General features: G+C 43.5%; 1 protein-coding gene across 1 annotated transcript in view; it reads left to right on the top strand.

The window, feature by feature from the left end:
- The window catches only part of TBX2 (T-box transcription factor 2), a 57,314-nt gene that overhangs the window by 37,732 nt on the left and 1,678 nt on the right, over positions 1-17,904 (top strand). Inside the window, exon 7 of the mRNA XM_081945934.1 lies at positions 17,483-17,904. This exon is cut by the window's right edge and continues 1,678 nt beyond it. Coding sequence (XP_081802060.1) covers positions 17,483-17,904 — 422 coding nt within the window. The remainder of the gene's footprint in view (positions 1-17,482) is intronic.

Below are 17,904 nucleotides of genomic sequence, written 5' to 3'. Positions count from 1 at the left end.
AAAAAAGTGAATTATGACCATTTTTCACAGTTATCACCATTGCAGCATGCAAGGTGCATGAGAAGGCTGTATGTTCAAGCGATGCTCAAATTTCTCACTTTTAAGACCGCTGGACTTCGACTCCCAGAATCCCAAGGCAAAATCTCATAACATTGTCCAAAATCTCATGCCCTTGGATTCATATCAAGGGTGATATCCAGCAGGTTCTGACAGATTCTGCAGGTTCTGGAGAACCGGCAGAGATTTTGAGTAGTTCGGAGAACCAGCAAATACCACCTCTGGCTGGCCCCAGAGTGGGGTGGGAATGGTGATTTTGCAGTATCCTTCCCCTGGAGTGGGGAGGGAATGGAGATTTTGCAGCATCCTTCCCCTGGAGTGGGGAGGGAATGACGATTTTGCAGTATCCTTCCCCTGGAGTGGGAAGGGAAGGGAGATTTTGCAGCATCCTTCCCCTGAAGTGGGGAGGGAATGACGATTTTGCAGCATCCTTCCCCTGGAGTGGGGAGGGAATGACGATTTTGCAGCATCCTTCCCCTGAAGTGGGGAGGGAATGACGATTTTGCAGCATCCTTCCCCTGGAGTGGGGAGGGAATGGGGATTTTGCAGCATCCTTCCCCTGGAGTGGGGAGGGAATGGAGATTTTGCAGCATCCTTCCCCTGCCATGCCTGCCAAGCCACGCCCACAGAACCAGTCGTAAAAAGTTTTGAATTTCACCACTGATTCATATCATCTATCGGTCAGTTCCGCTGGCTTCCAGTTATGACTTCCAGAGGACCCCAAATGTCTCTCTGAATATTGTGTGAAACATCAGGAGTTATAGACAACATCTCTTATTCTCAGGGTTGATTTTTCTCTCCGAAGAATATCTTTCCCAGATTCTTCTCTTATGTTTCCCAGTTGGGTTGACTTGACTTGACAAAGTCAACTGTTGACTGAGGACGTTGCTAGGAAGAACAAGTGTAGGGCATTACCTGGGATGGATTAGTGGTTTTGTTGTTGTTGTTGTTTTTACTGATTTCTTTTGCACGCTTACAAACTTTGCCATTTGTTTTGCAATTGTAGATTTTTATAGCAAGAAGGACTTACCTTTTTAAACCTAAATAGCGATTGGACCTCAAAAACAGATCTGTTCAAATCTAGCCTCTAGGTCTAGGTTATTAGAGAGCCGAGGTGGTGCAGTACTGCAGGCTACTTCAGCTGACTGCTAGCTGTAGTTCGGCAGTTCAAATCTCACCAACTCAAGGTTGACTCAGCCTTCCATCTTTCCGAGTTGGGTCAAATGAGGACCCAGATTGTTGGGGGCAAGAGGCTGACTCTGTAAATCGCTTAGACAGGGCTGTCACTATGAAACGGTATATAAGTCTAAATATTATTGTAGGCAAACTCTGCCCATTGTCAGGGGTTCAATCCTGACTGATTCAAGGTTGACTCAGCTTTCCATCCTTCCAAGGTGGGTAAAATGAGGACTCAAGATTGTTGGGGGCAACAGGCTGACTCTGTAAACCGCTTAGAGAAGGCTGTAAAAGCACTGTGAAGCGGTATATAAGTCTAAGGGCTATTGCTATTATTATTCAAACCGTCCTTCCGCAGTTCGCAGAAGGACCCCCTGTGTCCAGAAAATGGGGCTAATTCAGGGGTGAAATTCAGCAGGTTCTCACAGGTTCTGGAGAACTGGTAGCAGAAATTTTGAGTAGTTTGAAGAATTGGCAAATACTACCTCTGGCTGGCTCCAGAATGAGATGGGAATGGAGATTTTGCAGTATCCTTCCCCTGCCACGTCCACCAAGCCATGCCCACAGAACCGGTAGTAAAAAAAAAAAAAAGAATGTCATCACTGGGCTAATTGAGTAAATTTTGGCTAAATTAAGCGTGGCTAAGCACGATGTGTCAAGGCAGCTAAGGGGTTGCAGAGTAAGCGATGAAGATTTGTTCTTGATTGCCAAAATATGTTGGGATGTGGAATAAGGGTAGTCCTTGATTTATGACCACAATTGAAATCTCAATTGCCATTTTAAACAAGGCGATTGTCATTTATATATTTATATTATTTCTTCCCCATTTTTAAAATTTGTTTTATTTATATTACTTCCCATTTCCATAAAACAGTGTATGAACTGGGTACCATTATTTGAGCAATCATAATCCACATATTTGTTGCTATATTCATCACAATAGTAATAATATAATTATATAATAGTCTAATAACAATAATACATAACATCATCATCTTCAAGTTCTCTCCACAATAACATTTCCTCTTTTTCTATCTCATCCTTTCTAACTTCTGTTTCTATTGTCTAACCATTGATAAAATACATCCCATGTCAAAAAACATTCAGTTTCTTCTTTATCCTTAATAGTAAACATTAGTCTGTCCATTTCTGCACATGGATATATATAAAACTCACTTAGTAACATAAATTTTGGGCTCAGTTGCGGTCGTACATTGAGGCCGTATGTTGTAATCCATCCTTGGAAGTTCCCTTTATTGAAATGTTTCTTTTATTATTTTTTTTGCAAATTGTGTGGGTGGACAAGGAAAAAAATGTACACTACAGGTGATCCTCGACTTACGACAATTCATTTAGTGTCAATTGAAAGTTACAACATCACTGAAAATGTGACTTATGGCCATTTCCCACACAACAGTTGCAGCCTCCCCATGGTCACACGATCAAAATTCAGATGTTTGTCAACTGACTCATATTTATGACGACTGCATGTCCCGGGGTCACATAATTCCATTTTGCGACCGTCTGACAAGCCAAGTCAATGGGGAAGCCAGATTTACATCGCAACCATGTTACTAACCTAACAACTGCCGTATTCGCTTAAACTTGTAGCAAGAAAGGTCGTAAAACAGGGCAAAAATCCATTTAACAACTGTCTCACTTAGCAACAGAAATTTTGGCCTCGGTTTTGGTCGTATGGTGAGGATTAACCATACTTACCATGTTTCACGACTTACCACCAAAACCGAGCCCAAAGTTTCTGTTGCTAAGTGAGACAGGGTCTTATTTTCATTGTCCCCCCCGAAATAAGCGCTTGGCCTTATTTTTGGGGAGGTCTTATTCTTTTTGGGGTGCAGCAGGCAGCGGGTGTGGTCACCTCATGGATGCTGCTGTGCTGCAATATTTTGGGGGAGGGCTTATTTTTGGGGAGGGTTTATTTTAGGGCATGTGCTGAAAACTCCGATTGGGCTTATTATCCTGGGAAGGCCTTATTTTTTGGGAAAAAGAGTAGCTGTAATAATTGCATTATAATTCAGGTATTGGCTAAAACAGTGAAAAATACCTACTTGATATCATAGAATACTTTTGTTGATAAAAAGACAAAACAGTTCTAGTCAACTTTAAAACCCTGCTTTAATGGGAAGGGTGAGCTTGCTTACATTTGGGCAATGCCAAAAATCTGGATTTCATTTTTTTGGAGAGGGTCACTCTTACGCATGAAGCGCGAGTGTCGCGTCCGTTTCGGTTGAGCTGAAAGCCCCCAAGCCCCAAAAGATATTGCGTCTTAAGCCCCAATTAATGGCAAAACAGTTGCAATCACAGTTTTGACATCACCGTTGGGAATTTTGTCCAATAAATAGATGTTCGAGTCTAAAAATGGTCATTGCAAAATGGGCACGGCTGAACATAAATAATGTGGTTTTTTTTTTTCCAAAAAATGAATGTTGTTTGTGCAACATTCTTGTGCGCCTCTTACCGACAAGGAGCAGTTGAAGAAAAATGTGTAGGCTTAATAATACGTGTTTGATCCTTATTACAGGGGTGAAATCCAGCAGGTTCTGGAGAACTGGTAGTGGAAATTTTGAGTAGTTTGGAGAACTGGCAAATGCCACCTCTGGTTGGCCCCAGAATAGGGTGGGAATGGAGATTTTGCAGGATCCTTCCCCTGCCATGCCCACCAAGCCACGCCCACCAAGCCACGCCCACAGAACCGGTAGTTAAAAAAAAAAAGAATTTCACCACTGCCTTATTATCATAATATGGTAATAATATGACCCCAGTGTTTTTTCAGCCTTGGGAATTTTAAGGTAGGACTTCAACTCCCAGCATTGCCCAGTCACATGATGTCTGTTGCACAGTGGTCACATGATCAAAAATTCATATGCTTGGCAGCTGACATGTTTTTATGACAGCTGCAGTATTCCGGGTTCAGTATCCCCTTTTGCAATCTTCTGACAAGTAAAATCAATGGGGAAGCCAGACTCACTTAACGGCGGTGTGACTAACTTAACGGCAGTGATTCACTGAACAACCATGGCAAGAAAAGCAGTAAAATGGGGCAAAACTCACTTAGCAACATACATTTTGGGTTCGATTGTGGTCGTAAGTTGAGGACTACCTATGTAAGAGTGTATTTACCTGAATATCATCTTCTGAAATTTGTGCTACCTAGGAACTGCCTTTTAAAGAAATGTGTGCAAAACACCTCATATAGCAATTTATCCCACTACATCTCTTTTCAAAGGAGTTGAAATAATTCTGAATAATTTATTTCAAAAGTGGTTCCTCGAATTTTTTTTTCTTCAGCCAAGGAGGGGGAAAATAGTTTGATTAATCTAATGCACCCATGAGTCAGTTCAAAACAAGAAGTACCATTTTTTTCCGGAGATTAAAAGATAATTTTCAGCTAATCAATAAAGCAAATTTATTGTTAAAAGATAATCTTGTTAATATTGTTAAAAGATATCTTGTTAAAAGATAATGCCTTTTAGATTCATTAAAACTCCTTGAATTGTGGCCTCAATTCACACTTTTATCAAGAGAATATCAACTGAATATCGTGGACTTCAACTTAAAATAAAATGGTACTTATTGTCGCGTGAGAGAGAAATCTATTAAAATGCAAGCATAATAACAGTATATGTGGTACAGTATAGGTGGTACCTTGCTCAGTAGTAGTAACTGTGGGGGGATCTTGGAGTCCTATGGGACAACCATTTAAATAGGAGCCAGCCGTGTGCAGCAGCTGCCAAAAAAGCCAACACAGTTCTAGGCTGCATCAACAGAGGGAGAGAATCAAGATCACGTGAAGGGTTAATACCACTTTATAAGGCCTTGGTAAGGCCACACTTGGAATACGGCATCCAGTTCTGGTCACCACGATGTAGAAAAGATGTGGAGACTCTAGAACAGTGATGGCGAACCTTTTTTGGCTCGCGTGCCACAACTGGGGGGAGCGCAGGGGGGGGGGGTCGTGTGCGGGCGTGCCGCACCCATAATGCAATGCGTGACCCCCCCAGTGTGCATGCGCGCACAAAGGGCGCGACCCCCCACTTTTACATGCTTTTTTCACCCTCCCCAGGCTCCAGAGGCTTTATAGGAGCCTGGGGAAGGCGAAAAGAGCCCCCCCCCCCCCCCAGAGGCCCTCCGGAGGCTTCAGGGACCGTCCGGAGACTTCCCTGAAGCCTTCAAAACGCTTAAAATGACCCTCCGAGCAAACCGGAAGTGACTTCCATTTTGCTCGGAGGGTCGTTTTAAGCGCTCCGAAGGCTTCAGGGAAGCCTCCGGACGGTCCCTGAAGCCTCCGGAGGGCCTCCGGGGGGGGCGGGGGAGGCTCTTTTCGCCCTCCCCAGGCTCCTATAAAGCCTCTGGAGCCTGGGGAGGGCAAAAAATGGTTTTTAAAAATGGTGAACTCAGCTGGCCAGCGCACGCATGTGCGCTGGTCAGCTGACAGGGCAGCGCCTCGCGTGCCCTGACAAATGGCTTCGCGTGCCACCTGTGGCACACATGCCATAGGTTCGCCATCACTGCTCTAGAAAGAGTGCAGAGAAGAGCAACAAGGATGATTAGGGGACTGGAGACTAAAACATATGAAGAACGGTTGCAGGAACTGAGTATGTCTAGTTTAATAGAAAGAAGGACTAAGGGAGACATGATAGCAGTCTCCCAATATCTCAGGGGCTGCCCCAAAGAAGAGGGAGTCAAGCTATTCTCCAAGGCACCTGAGGGTAGAACAAGAAGCAATGGGTGGAAACTAATCAAAGAGAGAACTGAGGAGAAACTTCCTGACAGTTAGAACAATTAATCAGTGGAACAGCTTGCCTCCAGAAATTGTGAATGCCCCAACACTGGCAGTCTTGAAGAAGATGTTGGATAGCCATTTGTCTGAAACGGTATAAGGTCTCCTGCCTAGGCAGGGGGTTGGACTAGAAGACCTCCAAGGTCTCTCCAACTCTATTATTCTAAATTCTAACCAATCAGTCACCTTATGGCAGAAAATTGCACTTACCGATTATTGCATGAATTGCATGGACCCATTAGATTTTTTTTTAAATTTAAGCCTCATGTTCTGAGGCTTGATCTGCAGATGGTTATCGATTTTTGCTTTCATCGGTTACCGTAGTCTAAACAAAAAAACAAAAAAAAATCCCGGACTGTGACTTGAAGAAAGTTTTAAGAATTTGAAGGACGTTTTTCAAATCATTGCACAGTTGTGCACTGTTCCTAAATATATATATCAGAATTTGCTGAAGTCTGCAAACATATTTACTGCCAAGAACGCATGGAATATCAACGAGAACAGTGGACTGATGATGTGTTATTAATTTTGGGTCAACGTTTAGTGACCAGAGAGCTACATTTTCTCCGTGACAGTTGTTAAGTTAGTAACCCGGTTGTTTAGTGAATCTGGCTACCCCCTGGTCATAAAAAGTGGTCACATGATCCCAGAACACTGTAACCGTCGTAAATATGAGCCAGTTGCCAAGTTGTCAAAATTTGGATCAGGTCATCACAGGCATTGCTGCGATGGTTGTGTGAAAAACGGTCATAAGCCACTTCTCTAAGTGATGTTGTAACTGTGAATAGTCACTAAAGAATGGTTGTAAGTCACTGAAGTGGTTATCTGAATGAGCACAGCAAAAATGTCTTAAAATCAAGTGTGACTCACTTAATAACCACCTTGCTTAGCAATGGAACTTCCAGTCTCAATTGCGGTCGTAAGTCAAGGACTACCTATAGGCACGGAGAGATCAGTCGCCGACTCCTTATGCAGGATATCAAAGTACTTAAAAGCATGAGACTGTGAATTCAAGTCCTGCCTTAGCCGTGAAAGCCAGCTGGGAGACTTTGGGCCAGGAGATGGCGAGTTCTAGTCCTGCCTTAGGCATGGAAACCAACTGGGTGATGTTGGCTCAATCACCGGGAGATGGAGAATTCTAGTCCTGCCTTAGGCATTAAAACCAGCTGGGTGATTTTGGCCCAATCACCGGGAGATGGAGAGTTCTAGTCCCATCTAAAGCATGAACCCATTGGGTGACTTTGGCCCAATCACCGGGAGATGGAGAGTTCTAGTCCGCTTTAGGCACGGAAACCAGCTGGGTGACTTCGGGCCACTGACTCTCTTTTGACCCAACTCACTTCACAAAGTTGTTGTTGGCGTGGGAAAATAGAAGTAGACGTGTTGGTTATGTTTGCTGCCTTGAGTTATTGATAAAAATAATAAGGGTGGGATATGAAAGGAAGGAAAGAGAGAGAGGAGAGAAAGAAGAAAGCAAGAAGGAAAGCAAGAGAGAGAGAAAAAGCAAGAAAGAAAGAAAAAGAAAGAAAGAAAGGAGGAAGGGAAGGAAGAAAGCAAGAAGGAAAGAAAGAGAGAGAAAGAAAGAAAGAAAGAAAGAAAGGAGGAAGGGTAGGGAGAAAGCAAGAAGGAAAAAAGAAAGAGAGAAAGAAAGAGAGAAAGAAAGAAAGAAAGAAAGAAAGAAAGAAAGAAAGGAGGGAAGGGAGAAAGCAAGAAGGAAAGAAAGAAAGAGAGAGAGAGAAAAAAAGAATGGAGGGAAGGGAGAAAGCAAGAAGGAAAAAAGAAAGAGAGAAAGAAAGAGAGAAAGAAAGGAAGGAAGGAGGAAGGGAAGGAAGAAAGCAAGAAGGAAAGCAAGAGAGAGAAAGAAAGAAAGAATGAAAGAGATAAACCAAGAACGGAGGACCACATTTTGAGTCCCAGAAGTGTGAATGGTGCTTTTTTGAAAGTCCCCTTTTTAGGCAACAGAGCAAGGAAACATCCATGCTATGTTTTATCTAACAAGTCCACCCCAACCTTTGGAGGGGCAACAGCCCGTCCTTCCCCACCCAGGCAGTTTTGGGAGCTATAAGCCGGATGCATTTTGACCTCTCTGTGAGTTTTTGTCCTCCCAACCAGCCCCCCAAAAGCTGCAACCTACGTCAGCAAATTCTCAGGCATAGTTTTTTTTAAAAACAACAACAACAGTTTCTAGTCCTTAAGGATGCAAAGGGTGCCTTAGAGCTTATGATAAGCAGATGTGGAATTGTTATACCGTCCTGTTTGTACATTTATGGTAAGTTTCAAGTGGACTAAAAAAAACCCCCACCAGCTTCCCGAAGCTGACTTAAAGCTGGCATCGCACCCAGCCTCCATGCTTCGATTTGGCAGCAAACGTTTGCAACTTTTGCAGTAGCCCAGTGGGGGGGGGGGGAAACAATTAATCCCACGGGCACCGTAAACTGCTCGTGCGGAACGAAATTCAGAACTCTCTTCCATAAAGTTTGGGTGGAGAAAAGGAGGAGGGGAGGGAATGTCTTTAATGCTTTTAGGGAAAACATTGGACAGCCATTTGTCCAGATTGATAGAGTGTCTCCTGCCTGAACAGGGGGTTGGACTGGAAGATCTCTGAGGTCCCTTCCCAAGTCTGTTATTCTGTTAAAATAGCTTTGCGGAAATTTCCTTTATCAGGTTTAAGAGGAGAGAAGGAGAGTGAGGGAATGTCTTTAATGCTTTCAGGGAAAACATTGGACAGCCATTTGTCTGGAATGGTATAGGTCTTCTACTTGAACGGGGTTGGACTAGAAGACCTCCAAGGCCCCTTCCCAAGTCTAGTATTCTGTTAAAATAGCTTTTGAAGAAATTTCCTTTATCAGGTTTAAGAGGGGAGAAGGGAAGACGGGGAATGTCTTTAATGATTGTAGGGAAAACATTGGAATGATATAGGGCAATGATGGCGAACCTTTTGGGCACAAAAAGCCCAAACTGGAAGGTGCATGCATGCGTGCGCACAGAAAAACTGGAAACCCGAAGATCGGCTAGCTGGCATGTGCATGCCTGTTTTTTGGCCGTTTTTTGGGCTGTTTTCTGGGCATTTTCAGGCTGTTTTTTCCAGCCAAAATATGCTCCCCAAAATGGCATGAAAAACGGCCCAAAGATGGCCTGGAAAACGCCCCCAAAATGGTCTGAAATCAGCTCCCAAACAGCCCCAAAACGGCCTGAAAAATGCCGTGGTTTGGGGTCATTTTTCAAGCCGTTTTCAGGCTCCAGTGCCAGCAACCAGAATAGCAGCTGGCAACGGTGTGCGTGCCCGCAAAGAAGGCTCTGCGTGCCACCTCTGGTACGCATGCCATAGATTTGCCATCACGGGTATAGGATCTCCTGCATGAGCAGAGGGTTGGACTAGAAGACCTCCAAGGTCCCTTCCAACCCTGTGGGTCTATATTTTGTAAATAAAAATGCCCAATCACTTTCTCAAGGGTGGGAATGAGCACTGATAGAAACGCTGCTCCTTCCTGCGAGAGAAATTTTGGGGAGCAATCATAATTTCTCACTAATATTTTATTTTGTCATTTTAATTTTTAAAGCCACCTTTCTCAGTAAGAGGCAGGAAGAGAAATTTTGGGGAGCAAACATAATTTTTCACGAATATTTTATTTTGTTATTTTAATTTTTAAAGCCACCTTTCTCAGGAAGAGGCAGGAAGAAAAATTTTGGGGAGCAAATATAATTTCTCACTAATATTTTATTTTATCATTTTGATTTTTAAAGCCACCTTTCTCAGTAAGAGGCAGGAAGAGAAATTTTGGGGAGCAAATATAATTTTTCACGAATATTTTATTTTGTTATTTTAATTTTTAAAGCCACCTTTCTCAGGAAGAGGCAGGAAGAGAAATTTTGGGGAGCAAATATAATTTTTCACGAATATTTTATTTTGTTATTTTAATTTTTAAAGCCACCTTTCTCAGGAAGAGGCAGGAAGAGAAATTTTGGGGAGCAAACATAATTTTTCACGAATATTTTATTTTGTTATTTTAATTTTTAAAGCCACCTTTCTCAGGAAGAGGCAGGAAGAGAAATTTTGGGGAGCAAATATAATTTTTCACGAATATTTTATTTTGTTATTTTAATTTTTAAAGCCACCTTTCTCAGGAAGAGGCAGGAAGAGAAATTTTGGGGAGCAAACATAATTTTTCACGAATATTTTATTTTGTTATTTTAATTTTTAAAGCCACCTTTCTCAGGAAGAGGCAGGAAGAGAAATTTTGGGGAGCAAACATAATTTCTCACTAATATTTTATTTTGTTATTTTAATTTTTAAAGCCACCTTTCTCAGTAAGAGGCAGGAAGAGAAATTTGGGGGAGCAAACATAATTTCTCACTAATATTTTATTATTTTAATTTTTAAAGCCACCTTTCTCAGGAAGAGGCAGGAAGAGAAATTTTGGGGAGCAAACATAATTTTATAGGATGTGGTGGGACTATGCTTTTCTATGTTTCTTTAATTTTTATAGCCACCCGTCATAGCAAGGAGAGGCAGGAAGGCTGCAGCCTTGTTAGAGGCCATCGAGTTAACCAAAGGCAGGATATAAATAAATGAATAATGGCGTAAATGGAAAAATAAATAAAGAAATAAAGCTTTTCGCTGCTTCTCACTAATTTTATTTCATTTTATTTTCTTAATTTCTAAAGCCACCTTTCTCAGCAAGAGGCAGGAAGGGCATTGTTAGAAGCCATTAACCTGTGAAAGGTGGAATAGATAGATAGAAGATGATAGATAGATAGATAAATAGATAGATAGATGATGGATAGATAATATAGATAGATATAATTAGATACCTAGATAGAGAGATGATAGATAGAGAGATAGATTATATAGATAGATATAATTAGATAGATAGATAGATAGATAGATAGATAGATAGATAGATAGATAGATAGATAGAGTAGATAAGTTAGTTAGATAGATAGATAGTAGATAGATAGATAGATAGATAGATAGATAGTTAGATAGATGATTGATAGATAGATAGATAGATAGATAGATAGATGATACTGTAGAAAGAAAGGAAAAGCAACGAAAGAAAACGGAAAGAAAGAGAGAAAGAAAAAGAAAGAAAAGAAAGAAAGAGAGAAAGAGAGAAAGAGAGAAAGATAGATAGAAAGAAAGAAAGAAAGAAAGAAAGAAAGAAAGAAAGAACTTGGCTGCTCCTCACCAATTTACTTACTTACTTACCTATTTATCTATAAACTATTTGGTCATAAGTTGAGGACTATCTGCATAAGAACATTAGGTTAATATAGAAATATCAAAGAAGTATTTCAGAAGAAGCATGGAAGTCAAAATAAGAGGTCTGGGAATATTGGTTCTTGATCACAATTACAAAAACTTTTAATAACCTTTGATTGTTGGAAAAGGTGCTACCGTATACTAACTCAACTGTTCTCTTACAACAAAGGGAAGGAGATCTAAGCAGAAATAGCCGGAAGGTGTAAAAAAACAGATTATTTTCAACATTTCCTCTCCTTCCTATACAGAAGGCCATGTTATCTAGATAATCTGATGTGGAATAGTAAAAGAGCTTCTGAAATGCGAAGGTGCAATGCTCCAATGCATTCTTTTAATTTCTCAGACTTCCCAGAACATAAGGAAAGTTTTTTTTTAAAAAAAGCACAAGGAGTTTTATCTTTTCTGTTTAATTGCGTTGTCATTCCCCCCCCCCCCTTTATTTCATTAGGCTGAAGAGATTGCTGCCTTGTAGCTCTAGATAGAGTTATTCCAACAGTGGGCAATTAATTTTCCCCAGGGGTTGCAGGAGAAACTGAGGCTGTTGTGGGAACCAATAGGACCAACGCATTACAAATAATTCTGCAAATAATTCTTAACTTACAACCATTCTATTCAAAGTTACGACAGCACTGAAAAAAGTGCCATTTTACGCAGTTACAAGCTTTGTAGCATTCTCCACAATCATGGGATCCAACTTCAGCTGCCTGGCAACCGATTCATACTTACGACCGTTGCTGTGTCCTGAGATCATGCGATCCTCTTTTGCGACCTTTTGACAAGCAAAGTCAACGACGAAGCTGGACTCACTTAACAGCCAGCTTACTAACTTATCAACGGCAGTGATTCACTTAACAACTGTGGCGAGAAAGATTGTAAAAAGGGGCAAAGCTCACTTAACCAATGTCTCACTTAACAATATGAAATTTGGGGCTCGCTTGTGGTCGTAAGTTGAGGACTACCTGGACTGCGCAGGGGAGTAAGCTCGCACGCCCACACACGTATGTAAATTGGAAAAAAAACCATAGCAGTCACCTTCAAAACAAAAGCAATGCATTTCTATTGCATGTATGGCATATATTTATTTATATTTGATTTCTTATTTCAATTGATCACAGGCTGGCTAGATAAAAGCATCCAAAACAACAGATGTCATTAGGGGATCCGTAAAATGCCCAGGTCTGAATTATTCTATTGTTTTAGGTTCCTTTCTTAAGTGCTTAAATATTGCACAGATAAGCTTTCCAAATTAAGATTGCATTTCTGTGCACTCTTACCTGGGGAAAAAATGAATTGCCGTATTTTTCGGCGTATAAGATGCACCAGAGTATAAGACGCGGCAAGATTTTGAAGATGCAAATAAAAAGTTTTTGCACCCTGCAGCCCTCCCAAAAACGGCCTGTTTTTCACAAAAATGGGCTCATTTTTTTTTAAAAAAGGGCATGAATAGCCTTTAGGAGGCTTGTAGAGTACTTCTGGGGGGCAGCAGAACAAGTTCCATATATATAAAAGGCAAAGGTTCCTCTTGCACATATGTGCTAGTTGTTCCCAACTCTAGGGGGGGCGGTGCTCATCTCTGTTTCAAAGCTGAAGAGCCAGCGCTGTCCAAAGACGTCTCCGTGGTCATATGGCCGGCATGACTAAATACTGAAGGCGCATGGAACGCTGTTCCCTCCCACCAAAGGTGGTTCCTATTTTTCTACTTGCATTTTTTACGTGCTTTCGAACTGCTAGATTGGCAGAAGCTGGGACAAGTCACGGGAGCTCACTCTGTTACGCGGCGCTAGGGATTCGAACTGCCGACCTTTCTGATCGACAAGCTCAGCGTCTTAGCCACTGAGCCTCCGCACATCCCGTGTTTTGACTCGTCCCTTGCATTTCCTAGCAGGCCTAATTTCGGAACAGACGCTCAAAATATTATATTGTGAAATAAAATCTGGGTTGCCCTGACAAATTATTTTGGCAGGTAGGATGGAAAACAGCCAAGCAACATGGTTTCATTTTGTAGCAGGAAGAACAATCCAATTTAATTACTAATTCTAGTCCATATGACGAAGAGAGAGGGAAGATGAGTCACTCTTCCAGTTAAGCATATGTTAGATAAGGATTGACGCAATCCATAAATTATTTTATTGACGGTCCTTGACCCTGTGACGGTAACTAAACCACAACATTTCTGTTGCTAAGCGAGACAATTGATCGGTGAGTTTCGCCCTATTTCTACCTTTCTTGCCATAGTTGTTAAGCAAATCACTGCAGTTGTTATGTTAGTAACCCAGTTGTTAAGTGAATCCTTTGCGTCAGCCCGGAAACACAACTGTCATAATTGCTGCCGTGAGCGAGTTGGCGGCAATATAAATTTTCCAAATTAAAAAATAAATACAAATGAGTTCAACTGCCGAGCAGCTGAATGATAATCGTGTGACCACGGGGACGCTGAAACGGTCGTAAAAGTGAAAACTGACCCTACGTCACCTTTTTCAGCACCGTCGTAACTTCGAACGGTCGCTAAATGGAGCGTTGTCAGTCGAGGACTAGCTGTATTGCAAATGTGTGATTGTTGCCAAGGATCACAGCACCACAAAGACACTGTGACCGACGTAAGTGTGAGGATTGTTCCTATGTCACTCTATTGAGCGGGCTCAGGACTTCAAATATGTCACTGCAAGTATGGTCATAATAGAATAGAATAACAGAGCTGGAAGGGACCTTGGAGGTCTTCTAGTCCAACCCCCTGCTAAGGCAGGAAACCCTATACCCGTGATGGCACATCTCTCTGTGGGTGCTCCAGCTGTTGCCCCAACCCAGCTCCACTGCGCATGAGTGTGCACCTCCTGACGGCCAGCTGCTCTTTGGGTGTCTGCTGCGCATGGGCATGTGGTGGAGCACATGTGCTGGGAGGGAGGCTCGCATTGCATTTTTGGGGTTCCCACGCATGCCGCGTGCCACCCACCCCTTGTTTTGGGCCTGGAAAGCCTCCTGTACCAACCTGGAAGCCAAAAATGGGCCAGGCAGTGCACGGGGGATGTGTGTGAATGCATGTGGGCACACGCACATGGGGGGCAGGACACGTGGGGGGCAGGGGTGGGTTCCTGCCAGTTCTCACCTCTTCTATAGAAGAGGTTCCACAAAGCTACAGTGGCTTTTAGAACTGGTTCCAGCTCCCTCCCCCCGCCCGTCCACACATCATCAAGATGAAGAGCGAGAGGAGGAATTCTGGGAGTTGAAGTCCACAAGTCTTAAAGCTGTCAACTTTGAACACCCCTGGAGTTTCTTTTTCCTAAAGGGTTAGGGGTGCAAGGGTCTTGTAACTTGACAGCTTTAAGACTTGCACACTTCAATGCCAGAGTTCCTGAGCCAACATGACTGGAGGAGGAATTCTGGGAGTTGAAGTCCACAAGTCTTAAAGCTGTCAAGTTTGAACACCCCTGGGGTTTTCTTTTCCAAAAGAGTCTTGACAGCTTTAAGACTTGCACACTCAATGCCAGAGTTTCTGAGCCAACATTTTGGTTGTTAAGCAAGAGCGTTGCTAAGTGAGTTTCACCACATTTTACAAGTTGGCCACGCCCACACAGTCACATGGCTGGCAAGCTACTCCCACCCGGTCACATGGCTGGCAAGCCACTCCCACAAAGCAGGCCACACCTACAGAAGAGGTTCTAAAAATTTTTGAAACCCACCACTGATGGGAGAGCACATGCAGGGGAGTGCTTGCATTGCATTTTGGGCTTTTACTGGGCACTTGGCACCAAGAAGGTTAGCCAACACTGCCCTATATCATTTCAGACAAATGGTTGCCCGCCCTCTTCTTAAAAACTTATATATATATTTATTACAGGTAGTCCACAACCTACGAGCTCAACTGAGCCAAAATTTCTGTTAAGTGAGACATTTGTTAAGTGAGTTTTGTTTTGCCCTACTTTACGACCAGTTGTTAAGACAGTCATCACTGCAGCTGTTCAGTTAGTAACTCGGTTGTTAAGTGGGGATCATGTGACACACCCACCCACTCACCCACCCACGCTGCAACCGTCATATATGTGAGTCATTTACCAGAAGTCTGATTTTTTTTGATCCCGTCATGTGCCAAATGTCTGAATTTTTTGACCATGGAAATGCTGCAACAGCTGTACGTGTGAGAAACGGTCGTAGGTCACTTTTTTTCAGTGCCGTGGTAACTTCGAACGGTCACTAAACAAGCTGTTGTAAGTCGAGGACTACTTGCGTCATGGGTTTTTTTTAATTAAAAAAAGTCGAAGTTACTGCTTTTAGCTTTCTTAGCTGGACGGCGTTTCCTTTGCTGATATTTTACGTTGCATTTAAAATTTATCATCCTGATTTCTTCCTTTTTTATTTTTTTTAATGTAGCCGTTTTCTCTTATGGGTCCCAGCCAACCCACCAAAGACTGGGCAGGATATACAGTTACTAAGCAAATAAATCGAGGAAAGGTTTGACGTGGGTGGGAAACTGCCTGCAGTATTTATGGGAATTTACTGGATTCCCAGGAAACCCAGCTGTAATTGGTCACAACTGTTGGTGCAAATGAAGAACGCAGTTGTTGGTCCGACAGCTTTGCACTTCTCTTGATTTTCTAGCACCGGGGTGCGGGGGGAATTGAAACATACGAGAGTAGAGGTATAGGTGATCCCAAGGGCGGGTAGCTGCCGGCGTTATTGCGTGCATGCCAGTGGTGGGATTCAGCCAGTTCGCACCGATTCAGAAGAAGCGGTTAACTTTCTAAGCAGTTCGGAGAACCGGTTGTTGGAAGAAATCTCATTTTGGGTTTTTTATCACTTCGCAGGGCTAATCCTGTAAGGAAGGCAGGAAGGAAACATTCTGGTGTTGTTTCTAGCCTAATCTTTATTGCCCTGCCTACAGAAACTGCCTCTCCGGTGAAGCCTCGTTACATTGTAACAGCGAAGGCGAAGCGCCCATCGACCTGATTGACGTTGAGTTGGCCACACCCACCCAATCACATGACCACCGAGCCATGCCTACCCAGCTGGTCATTAGGGCAGAGAACCAGTTGTTAAAATATTTGAATCCCACCACTGGTGCATGTGCAGAACAATTTACAGTGAACTGAGCACGCGGTGTCACTAAAATCCAAAATGGCCACTCACAAGTGGCAGCGAGGGAACCCGTTCGGGAGTGTAGCAGGCCTGGGTCGCTGCCGGTTCTACGACCCAGGCCTGAATTCTACTACCGAATCGGCCAGAGCAACCCACCTCTGGGTGATCCTTGATTTACAGGGCCACAAGTGAGCCCAAAATTTTCGTTGCTAAGTGAGACAGCCGTGAAGTGACTTGAGCCCCCATTTTACGACCTTGCTTGCCAGAGTTGTTAAGCGCATCCCAGCAGTTGATACATTAGTAACACGGTCATGAAGTGAATCGGGCTTCCCCACTGACTTTGTCGGTCAGAAGTTCGCCAAACGGGATCATGTAACCCTGGGACGGCGCGACCGTCCTAAATATGAGTCAGCTGCCAAGCGCCTGAATTTTGATTGTGTGACCCTGGGGAGGCGGCAATGGTCGTAAGGATCAAAAAAGGCCCTAACTTGCTTTTTATGCCAGCGTAATTTCAAACCATCACTAGACCAATGGTTGTAAATTGAGAACTACTCCTCGACTGCTCACTTAGGGACCATTTGAAGTTCTGAGGGACCTCCCGAGAGAGGCCTATGACTTGGTTTTGAAGTTCACACACGCAAACTCCGGATCATGTAATAACATCTGGTTGTGTTGTGGCCTGTCAGCCACAAATGGAGAGTCAACAGCCCTCAGGTCTGGAGGTGGCTGGTGACAAAGAGGAGGAACAGTTGGGTCCAGTGCCTGACGCATGGATGTGCAGAAAGCAGAGAGGAGAGGAGAGCAGTGGAAATCTATGGGCCGATCCTGGGGAAGGAAGACTGCTAGTGAAGCCCTGCCCTAGCTCTGGGGATAAAAGGCAGTGTGCGGAGATGAATAGATGTGGCAGACAACCAGCCATCATTTACCTCTCTTTATCACGTTCTAAGCAGCTGAATTTTGATCACGTGACTGTGGGAAGGCTGCAATGTTCCTAAGTGTGAAAACTGGTTGTAAGTCGCTTTTTTCCGTGCCGTTGTAACTTCAAACGGTCACTAAACAAACTGTTGTTCATCTGACGAGGCTGACCCTTTCTCCCATCTCTTCCTTTCTCCTTACAGGGAATCCCACTGCCTACTTTTGGGGGACTTTTTCCGTACCCGTACACTTACATGGCAGCTGCAGCTGCCGCAGCCTCCGCCATGCCGGTGACCAGTGCCACCACTGCCAGCTCACTCTCCCGGAACCCCTTCCTGAGCAGCGCTCGACCTCGCCCGCGGTTCAACCCCTACCAGATCCCGGTGGCCATCCCCCCCAGCGCCAGCCTCCTAACCACCGGATTGCCTGCCAGTTTGAATGCTGGTGCGGAAGCCTCCAAGCCCGGGAACAGTCGGGAATCAAGTCCTCTTTCAGATCTGTCCCTCCCGAAAGCCAGCACCCAGCGGGCGTCTCTCTCCCCCAAGCCATCTTTGAAAGAGTCCATGAACGAGTTGCAAAACATTCAGAGACTGGTCAGCGGTTTGGAGACCCAAAGGGAAGTATC

This window comes from Natrix helvetica, assembly GCF_964273705.1.
Source record: "Natrix helvetica genome assembly, chromosome: 2".
Taxonomy (NCBI): domain Eukaryota; kingdom Metazoa; phylum Chordata; class Lepidosauria; order Squamata; family Natricidae; genus Natrix; species Natrix helvetica.
This window is presented reverse-complemented; position numbering and strand designations above follow the sequence as displayed.